At 57.4% G+C, this 9929-nt stretch overlaps 1 protein-coding gene across 2 annotated transcripts; it reads right to left on the bottom strand.

Annotated features, from left to right (window-relative positions):
- Window positions 1–2362: 2362 nt before the first annotated feature.
- On the bottom strand, window positions 2363–8216 carry MYOZ3 (myozenin 3). 2 transcript variants are annotated; one of them, XM_086621739.1, is made up of 7 exons: window positions 8024–8216; window positions 6983–7099; window positions 6421–6585; window positions 6081–6159; window positions 5840–5983; window positions 5384–5558; window positions 2363–2525 (listed from the first exon to the last, which is right to left on the bottom strand). In XM_086621739.1, exons 2-7 carry the CDS (start codon window positions 7010–7012, stop codon window positions 2363–2365), a joined length of 756 nt encoding a protein of 251 aa, XP_086477865.1. In that variant the 5' UTR covers window positions 7013–7099; window positions 8024–8216. The 2 variants fall into 2 exon arrangements, with proteins under 2 accessions (XP_086477865.1, XP_086477864.1); XM_086621738.1 differs by lacking the exon at window positions 8024–8216 and having other exon boundaries at window positions 6421–6575; window positions 6982–7012.
- Window positions 8217–9929: the final 1713 nt, after the last annotated feature.

Below are 9929 nucleotides of genomic sequence, written 5' to 3'. Positions count from 1 at the left end.
GCCCCCAGGTAGTCCAGGCATGACGTGACAGCTTAGCAGTTGCCCGTTTAAGGCTGGTGAAGGCCCCCTCGGTGCTCTCCCAGCGGCTGGGCTTGTGTTGTTAACAGCTGCTGGGGGGGACTCTGTGCACCCACAAGCTTGTCCTGGGTCTGTTGGAGCATGACCTGATACTGTCTCCTCTTAAACTGGGATGGATCCGCTTTGTCCTGCTCTGATAAGACACAAAACTTTTCTTTATGTGCTCAAACCAGAGTGTCCAGGAGCAACTGTGTCCTGCATGGAGCCTGCTGTTGAATAAAATGTATGTACACGTGGTTGGAGGATTTCAAGTTTATCTGTATGTCAGCTGCTTTCATGTGATGGATCTTTGGACATCTGTCTGTAAAGCAGAACGTGGTGGGACCTGTTCTGAAGCCTCATGCTTGTTTAAAAAAAACCCAAAACAAAAACATTAAAATATTTGAATTTTTGAACACTTTGCTTAGACCCTGCTTCCTGGAGCACAGTGTCTGAGCGCTTTGTTTGATTTTATTTGGCTGCTGCCAAAGCCAAAATGCTTTTAGTTTTATGTGCTGTCCTGTGTGATGCCACTGGGTCCTGCTGATGCTGCCATCCCTGCCAGGCTGTCGGAGGTGGCATAGCACAGGTGGCACCAGGGCTGTGGCTGGCAGGCAGGCTGGCTTTCTCCGGAGGAAGCTGGACTTTGGGTGCAGGTGCCTAGTTTTGGTTTTGACAGATGGGAGCCATCCCGGGGCGGTGCTGGGGGGTGGGCAGAGGTCTGCTGGTGGTGCGGGAGGGCTGCAGCATTTGCCCCTCCCGTGCCCCCGAGCCTCTGCGGTCGGGGCCCACAAGCGCTGTGCAAACGGATCTCAGACGCCAGCAGGATTTGCATTATAGCAATTTATTTATTGTTTCCAGCCAGGTCCCGGGGTGCGCAGGTTCTTCAGCTGACGGACTAAGCGGGAGAGAGATGGGTTTGGAGCAGGACAGCACTTGAGCATCTTGAATTCCTACGTTTAAGGAACGGATCTTTTTTCTTTCTGGTGCTTGTCCCCTCCTGGTTCTGTGGGAAGAACAGAACAATCAAAGTTTACTGCCTGAAGGGTGTGTTGTGGCAGCAGGATCCCAGTGTGCCATTTGCTCTGCACGTCTGCGTGCACAGCACCACAAACACACTTCACCAGCGAGGCAGCTGTTAACCGCGTTTTCGCCGCAGCATTTACTTGCCTGGTTTAACCACAGTGGTAGGAAAAGAAACTTGTACCCTGATGCTCCTGCTTTTGCAGCATTAAATAAGGGTAACGCTATGCACCTGACAAAAGCGATTGTAGAAAACCTGTATTAGTTACAGATTTTTTGTTAGCAGGGTTTTCCTGATGTTCTGATGACTGTCCTGTAGACTGTTGTGAGTGGCATGTCCCACCGTGTGTCACTGCTGATTTTTGTGTTCGCAGAGAGGCCGGTGCTTACTCCAGAGCAGGGCTGCACTGCTTTTCCTTCCCACTGGTGTTGAAGTTGCTGGAATACCCTGGGAGCGTCTTTTGGACTGGTGCAGCTTTGCAGTGCAGCGGGTCCAGGCGGGGCCTGATCCTTATTGACCAACTGTATGAAGCAAATCTGGCACGAGTCAATCAAAGGGCTTAGGTGTTTAAGCAAGGCACGCAAATAGCAGTAGGAGGGGGAAAAATAACAGCTGCCAAGTGCTAGCCAGTAGCTTGTGGAAAACAAGGCACAAGTTTCCAGCTCCCAGTGTTGCCTTCTCGTCTATCCTGGCTGTGCTGTATGTGTGTAAGCAGGCAGATGCCCAGTTCATCATTTGTTTTTGTTTTCCAGCCAAGCCCAAGGCAACTGCTTTTAACATAGCAGTGTATCTGGTAACTTGGTTTGCTGGTGTTCTTCAGTTATCGCCTCCTCTCGCTGTCCTGACCGGAATGACATGTAGAGTTGTCCCAAAGATGGAATTTCTCTGCAAAAGCACCAGCTATTGGAGCAGGTCTTGAGTGTCAGTGAAGAAGCAGCGAGACCGCTTGGTGTGTTGCAACTGGTGGTCCTGCCAATTTCCGCCAGGCAGGGAAGAGGGCGGACTCTGCGGGGTGTTTTGTACGGGAGCTTGCGGGGATCTGCTTGCACTAACGAGAACTCGGCTGGTTAGCGTAGCACTAAACGCCCTTGTGACAATGGCTGGTATGAGGGGAATTCCAAATGGTCCCAGACTTGAGCTTGTTCGAATCCCATTGGAGAGGATGACGACCCGAGACCACTAGCTGAGCTTCCATGAAGAATACTTACTCCCCTCCCGCGCGAAGCACATTTGAGTGTAGCGAGAAAAGCATCCGTGGCGGTGGGGAAGGGAGCGCGCGTACTACAGCTCGTCGCTCTCCGGCAGAATCCGCACCCAACCTTGCGGCACTCTGTTGAAGTTGCGCCTGTGGGAAATCACCTCCAGAGCGCTGAGGTTGTCCAGCTCCATGGCAGGCCCAGAGAACGGGTCGATGACCAGTGCTCTGTCAAATGGGGTGGGAGTCCTGCGGCACGAGAAGAAGCAGGATTAGCGCGGCATGAGGAGAGGTGGTGCATATTGTAAAGGTGGCAGAAAAAGCAGCTCCGGATTTACTAACTCTGAGCCCAGCAGCAACCTAGCAATGCCTGTAGCCATCGACAACCCTCCTCTTCCTCTCCAGGATGCTGTTGGAGGCTCTGCTAGCCCAGTGAGGTGCTTCTCTTGTACAGAGCCAACCTCAGCTCAAGCTTTGGCAAGCCTGGAGAGCGGGCTTTGGTGCCCGAGTGTCAGCGGCTGTGCACGGGAGGGAGGAAGCGTGGTGTCACCTTTACCGTGGTCTCTTGATGGTCTCTACCAACAGCAGCAGAGATGTGCTGCGCGTGAGAGGGGTTAGATTAAGGGAGCAGGTGACGGTGACAAACCCCCTGGTCTTTGGGAAGTGACTTGTCCGCAGCTAATGTGTTCTGCAGAGGGCTGACGGTGCTGCCTCCTGATTGCTCTAGCACATGTGCAGGCAAATGTCTTTCTCTTGGCCCTGGCTCCGGTCTGCCCTTGGGACAGCTTCTCTTGAACTATGACTAATGGGAGGAGCAGTGTGGGGCAAGAGCTGTCATCCCTTTCTGGAGAAATGTGGAAAGGGACTGGGGAAGAGAGTGCCAGCCCCTGAAAAGCCAAGAATGTTGGTTTTGGAGCAGCACATGGAGGCTGAGCTATCAATGAGGCAGAGCTGGGAATATTTGCTTTGGGAAGCGCTGCTCGAACATGAGTAACGTGGCACTGTTTTGCAACAGAGGAGAAATAAAGGGGGAAAGGTAAATGAGAGAGGTTTGTTCCTGAAACTTTCTGCCTTCTGGGAGACGACAGTCCTTTTCAAAGCTTAGTTTTCACTCTCTCAAGGCGGCACACCTTAGCAAGGTGGCTGAAGGTCTTTGCATCGCAGCCTGAACGTTTGAAGTTGGGAATGAATCAATCTGCTTTAACGCAGTTGCTCTTGAGATGGTGAACTTGCCCTTGCCCTGTGACCCATGTGAGCCGTGCTGGGATTCACCTAGCTTTAGGCAAGACCGCTGGCTTTTCGCTAGCCGATCTGTTCCAAAAAGCTTGTTTTTCTGCAGTTCGGTATTGATGAATTGAGAAGTGATTTAAAAGCCAGCAGCTTGGAAGATCGTGAAAAGCCAGTTAAAAGCAGATTGGCTCTCTGAATCTTCATGCCTCAATGAAGAATTAGAGGAGGTGGCAAGAGGCTTGGTGTTAAATTAGCATCCATCTGTATTAAATAACAGTTCAAGACTTTAAATAGAAAGGCAGCATGTGAGAAGGGAGAAATGGTACAGGGTAGAGCATTATTCAGAAACATGCCCTTGCTTCGGTCCCTGTCCGTAATAAATACTCAGGCAGCAACATGGCTAAATGTTGAAAGAAAAGAGCCAACTGTCTGCAGCAGCTCCTTGTTCTCCCCCTACGGCACCTCCTCCTCGGATGTTACTGCTCCAGGAAAACTCAAGATAGCTGAGTAACTGGGAAGGAGACCCCGAGGGGTCCCTAACGCAGCTCCTTTGCTTCCCCATACTCGTCCATGGCTGCCTGAGGGTTCTCGCCCCTTCTGTTAACCCTGCCGCCTCCTCCCTCTCTCCCTCAGCGCCACTCCAGCACAGACCAGTGCACTGTCACGCTCACACTGGTGTGGAAGGGGAAACACAGGGGGCTGAGTGTGCTCAGCCTTGTGCTGAGGCTGAGGGAGAGGAGAGCAGCAAAGGGACGGTGGCAGCATCATCTCAGCTCCGCTGATGGTCAGGCTGATCTCTGCCCTTTGGGATGCTGTTCCCGTGTGGAGGGGTTGGAGTCCCCCGCAGCCCCTTCTGCCAAGTGTTCAAAGTCCAGCAGTCATGTCCCCCATGACTCAAATCCAACCCCAGTGCGGGCTTGGGAAACCGGCTGTCTCCAGAGGCCCAGCGCCAGGTCAGATGGTGTGAGGGGCAGCAGTGCTGCATCCTGGTAGGGAGCTCCAGTGGGAGCTTGCCTACTGGAAGGTGACTTTGGCCAGGCCACCAAGGCTAACATACTTTCATCCTCATGAAAGAGGCTTTCAGTGAGGAGGAGAGCCAGAATCTCGGTTTTCAGACTCCCTGGGATGATGTTCAGCTTAGAAGTTCAGTTCTTGTTATTTTACATTGGGCTGCTGGTGCTTTGCTACCACCAGATCTCCATCTCCTGGATCCCCACCAAGCACCTTTCCAGAAAGCAGATTTTCCTTGGTGGTCTCTGCTCCCAGCCTCGACCCCAGTGTAATTCAGAGGTGCACAGGAGGTGCAGGGCATGGAGCTTGCCAGGCTGAGCCACTATAAACAGGCCTGGAGACTTCAATCTCAAGCAGGTGTTTGGAAGGAATCTGGTGACCTCTTAGCACCTTGTGGGAAGATTAACCTTACACCCCACCAATTCCAGCAGCTGCTTGGGTACCTTAAGGAAATTAGGAAAGAGACTTGGCAGTGTCTGTGCCGTTCCTCCACCCAGCCCAGAGCTGAGCCCAGCTGGGAAGAGCAGCGATTCCGTCTCCAGGACCACGAGCATGAGAATTACTCCTCCCAAATTTCATCCCTGAAGCTACCCAGTGAGATCAATCTGCTTAAGGCTGCTGAAGCCCAGAGGTGGAGCTGAGAGGAGATCTGGGGAGCTGCTGGAGGTAGGGACCTTTGCAGAGGAGCTACAGAGGAGCTCCTGAGCAGGAAAAGAGCAACCTGAGCCCTTGCTGCTCCCCTGTGGTGTATAAAGAGGGCATGGACCATTGAGTTTCCCTGGCAGGATGATAGGTGCTTCTTGAGGCCGAAGGGCTTGGCCAAGGGATGGACAGGCTGGCAGTGCCTGCTCCTCAGCCAGCATTACCTGTTGAAGCTCCTGAAGTCCCACGGAGAGGGTCTCATGGGCAGCTGGTTCCCGACGTGCAGAGCATTGTCCTTGTCACTGAGGAGCTCATGCCACGGGGATCGGTAGCCCTTGGGGATGGCGGTGATATTGAACTTCTCGGGGGGGATTTCTTTGAGGGGACGCGAGTACCCTGCGTGGGGGGAGAGACGGCGTGGGCTGCCGCAGCCGGGGCTGGGGGCAACGTCCCGAGCAGGGAAGAGGGGGCTGGGAACAGCCTTGACTTTGCACGGCCATGGAGGACCTGCTGCTGGGGCAGGGTTACGTATATGTAACATAAATATATGTTATACGTTTATATACATGAAAACTCCGGGGAGGGTTTTGGGAGGACCCCTCGGCCGGCACAAGGTGCCTTCAGCCTCACATTACTGAGATTACAGTGGTGTCAGTTTTGGTGGTAGGCGGCATTTACCGGGGCCAGAGCGTCAGGGTTGAGGACTTTGCTCATCTGCAAGACTTTCTCTGTCTTCTTGGGCACTTCGGGGGGGCCACCCTGGGGCGATGCTGCCACGTGGAGCTCGGAGTGATAGTTCTGCTGGTCCCCGGCGTCCTCCCTGCCTGCAGAGGTGACAGTCAGCGGGGCGCGGGGAGCACCCCTGGCCCTGGTCGGGACTTGGGAGGTTGTCGAAAGCACCTCGGAGCTTCCTCCACCTACTCACCGTCCATTCGTTTGCCGTTCCCTCCGCGTCGCCTTTCTTGGTGTGGTGGGAGCCACCCATCCCTGTCCCTGGGAGCTGTGGGAGGCGAGGAGAGGGGTTAGTGGGTGCAGAGGGGGACCGGCACCCTTGCTCTTCGGTGGATGCTGAACATGATGCTTGCCCATCTCCATGCCCAGCCCACCAATCCATTTCTGCTCTCCCTTCCTCTTGGTGCAGTGGGCAGCTGCTCTGCTGAGAGACCCCCAGCCTCACGAGGAATCTCTTCCCTGCAAAGGCTGCAAGAGCCAGGGAAGAGCAGTCCCGCTCGGAACTGGGGGGAGTGAGCTGCACACCCACCTCCCTGATGCCGCTGGGATGCTCAAAGACGAAGCGCTGCATCCGCCTCTGGCGCTGCTGGAAGAGCTGGGAGCCGCGATTGTTCCGCAGGGAGAGTTCCTCGATCATCAGGTCCTGTGGCGTGCTCACCTTCTTGCCCAGGTCCAGCCGGGGTGCTGGGGAGGCCGGGGGAGAGCACAGCTGAGGCTGCTGCAGTGCCAGGGACCCCCATGCCCAGCGCAAGGACAGCGTGTCCCCTTGCCAGGGTCCCTGTTGCGCAGCTTGGCTGTGTGTTTGTGCTGGGAGCTGCAACAGGGACCGGCGTTTCCTTGGTGTGGGGAGTTGCCAGGGTGTTATCTCAGCTCCAGAGGCTCAGACAGCCTCTCCTGCACTGCACATGGGCCACTCCAGCGTTTGACACACAACTGCCGACCCTTGGGGCTGTAGTGCCAGAGGGCACCAATCAAGCAGGCACGGGGGCCCTGGGGAGTGGTGCCGGTGGCCTCACCAGAGCTGGGTCTGGCCCCAGGCAGAGGGGACAGCACTGCCCTGGGACTGATGGCACCCCCTGCTCCCCCTTACCGTCTTCAGAGCCCGGTCTCATGATGGTCATCACTTGCTGCCGCGCTCCTGGGGCAGTTCTGTGAGAGGGAAACGGATCCTGCCCAGCTGGAAGAGAGAGGCAGCCTCAGTAGTGATGCTGAGCATGGGGACGCATCAGCCCCAGGCGTGCCACTGGGAGAGGCCAGGCTTCAGCTGAGCATCTCCCCTGGCCAGCATCATCCCTGAACACCTCCCCAGGACAGCATCATCTCTGTGCTGCTCTCCGTTCCCTTCAACGGACGTAGGGAAGTAGTCGAAGCCCCTCAGCCCCTACTTCTTGCCCTTCCTCTCTGCCTTTCTTTAGGGCAGAAACGTCCACAGCTCTGTCCTTGTCTGGAGCAAGCCGGTGTCCCTGTGTCCTGAGCTCTTTCAGCAGCCCCCGCAGCGTGCTGGGTGAGCAGGGGCCCTTGCTGCCACCCCCCCCCCGGCCTCTGCCTTAGCAGAGCTATTTTCAGCCGCTGACCCTGCGGGTGCAGGAGCTGCAACCCTGACCCTGCTGGGGAGCTGGGGAGCCCAGCCAGGGGCAAGACGGGGTGCAGGACCACTGGGCTGGATTGCTTCTTCACGGGGAGGTGGCCGGACACCAGCCCTGATCTGAGCTCCCCGGGCTGCCCACCCACAGCAGCACCCTCCCGCATGCTGGGGCATTCGGCTCAGCAAGTGCAAGGCTTGGCCCTGTTTGGTGCATCTCACATCCCTCGGCTCGGGCTGACGCTGTGCAGTGTCCCCCAAGAGCCCTGGAGAGCAGGGGAGTCCCTGCGGGGCCGTGACTGCCTGGCACGCAGCCCCCTGCCAGCTCCGAGTTCAACACCAACCATCCGCACGGCGAGCCTGGGCCCTGCGCCCCGTTCCTCCCTCAACCCCCCTCCAGGTACCTGCTGTGTCCCATGGGAAACCACCCTCTGACCCCCACGCTGGCGATGTCCCCACCACCAGGGCTGGCATGTCCTCAGCCCTGTGCACCCACCTACTCACCGATCCTGGCGTGGGACCTCACCTCTCCTATCTGGCCGGGGGACACCTCAGGCACCAGGGACCGAAGATGCTCTCCTGCCACGCTGGGATGAGGCCACCAGCACTCGGTGGCCCCGCTGGCCCTCTGCAGCACCCCAGGCTCACTATCGCTTGCCCTGACCGTGCTGGGCTCCAGCCCAGATGCCAAGGTCCAGCCGTGGGACAGCAGTTATTTCTGGCTGAGAAAAGGGGCGGAGCAGGGCTGACCCTTGGGACGGGGACACCGTCACCCCAGCACAGAGCGGGGCTGACCTACGGGGACCAGGATGCTGCCATCCTGGCACGGAGCAGGGCTGACCCTTGGGAACTGGGACACCATCACTCATCCAACAGAGTAAGGCTGAGCCTTAGGGACCAGGACGCCACCACCCCAGGACACTGCAGGGAAGAGGCTTGGGGACCAGGATGTTGTCACCCCAGCACGGAGCAGGGCTGACCATTGAGGACCAGGACGGTGGCCACGCAGCGGCGGCAGCAGCAGCAGGAGGTGGCCATGTGCCATGTGTGCCCAGGCCACCTCGGGGACGGATTGGAGCCAGGCGAGTGGGATTACGGCAGTTTATTTCTGAGCTGGGTATACAACTGTGTCGCAATGGTGGGTCGCGGTGGCTTGGGAGCCGGGTGGCGGTGAGTGGGCTGTGTCCCAGGTAGGGCAGGCTGCAGGGCAGGGGGACCCCAGGGGACAGGGATGGGCTGGCTCCGACAGTGTGTCCTGGGGAAAGGGAAGGGATGTCAGAGCCCCAAAAGCTCCAAGCATCTTCCTTTCTTGTGCTGGCCTCACTGGCACCAAGGCTGTGTCCCCTGGGTGGGTAGCTGTGGTCACCACCGTAGCATCTCCTGGCACCCCAGCTGGCTCCTGCTCACCCCTGGGTGGGGACAAGTGCTTTGGGGACCCATCGCCCTCCTGGGCACCCTCTGCTCTCCCACATAACTGCATCCATCCTCACACCCTCCGACGCCCATCACCCCCTGAGCCTCCCTCTGACACCGTTGCCCTCAGGGGGCCTCCACCTGCCCCCTCCAGCCCCTTGCAGAGCTCCCTGTGGGGACACTGGCTCATCCTGGAGATACTCTCAGCATCACCTGCACCGACACCTCCTTCAAACCCTCTGCAACCTGTACCATTTCCTTTGCCCCCCACACCCCGCCCCCCAGGCCCCCCACCTCTTCCCACCCACCCCGGATGCTACAGCGCCCACTGGTCCCCATGTGTCCCTCCATCCCATAGGGGTGAGGACAAGGATGAGGTGAGCCCAGGGATGGGGACAATGACAGGGTACAGGATGGGGCTGTCCCTCTTTTGCCTGGGCAGTGCAGAAGGGCACCTGTAAACGGTCCCCTTGATGTGGCAATAAATAACTTTCGCTCTTTTTGTGGTCACCAGGGAAGGATCTGGGGAATTTCTTTGAGAAGGGGTCAAAAGCAAAAAAAAAACCAAAAACCAGCAATGAAGAACTGGGGGGGCTGGCATAAAAAATTAACTTTTTCTCCCCAAAATCTGGTTCCCATTGAAATTAGCCATATCTGAGGCTGGGAGAGGCTGGGAGAGGCTGGGAGAGGATGCCCTGGCCGCAGCACCCTCTAGGCTCTGCCTATCCCTGCCAGGTGCACTGTGACCCCACGGGCAGTGGCACTGGCCATGCCACCCAGGAAAGCAGAGTTGTGGGGTGCCGGGCTTTGTGACACCCCGGCACTGGGGACAGGGGCCTCACAGGGGACCACTGAACCCATCCCCATCCCCATCCCCATTCTGTGATGCAGGGCTGTGGAGGGAGGGGGTCATGTGGGGGGCCAGGTCCCCCCCGCTGCCTGCTCTGCCTGCTGACGAGGCAGTCCTGCCCGAAAGGTTAGGGTGGTAAAAATAGCGCGGAGCGATGGGATGGTGGACGGGCAGGAGGCACCTGACCCCGCCG

This window comes from Tauraco erythrolophus, chromosome 16 (assembly GCF_009769465.1).
Source record: "Tauraco erythrolophus isolate bTauEry1 chromosome 16, bTauEry1.pri, whole genome shotgun sequence".
NCBI lineage: Eukaryota > Metazoa > Chordata > Aves > Musophagiformes > Musophagidae > Tauraco > Tauraco erythrolophus.
This window is presented reverse-complemented; position numbering and strand designations above follow the sequence as displayed.

Bases quoted from the DNA above. Each gene is read 5' to 3' on its own strand.
- MYOZ3 (XM_086621739.1), bottom strand. From the start codon at position 7,012: ATGACCATCATGAGACCGGGCTCTGAAGAC. The intron at 6,160-6,420 runs GTGGGTGTGCAG...CGCCTCCCACAG, and splicing joins ATCCCAGCGGCATCAGGGAG to CTCCCAGGGACAGGGATGGG. The intron at 5,984-6,080 runs GTAGGTGGAGGA...TCACCTCTGCAG, and splicing joins GGCAAACGAATGGACGGTGA to GCAGGGAGGACGCCGGGGAC.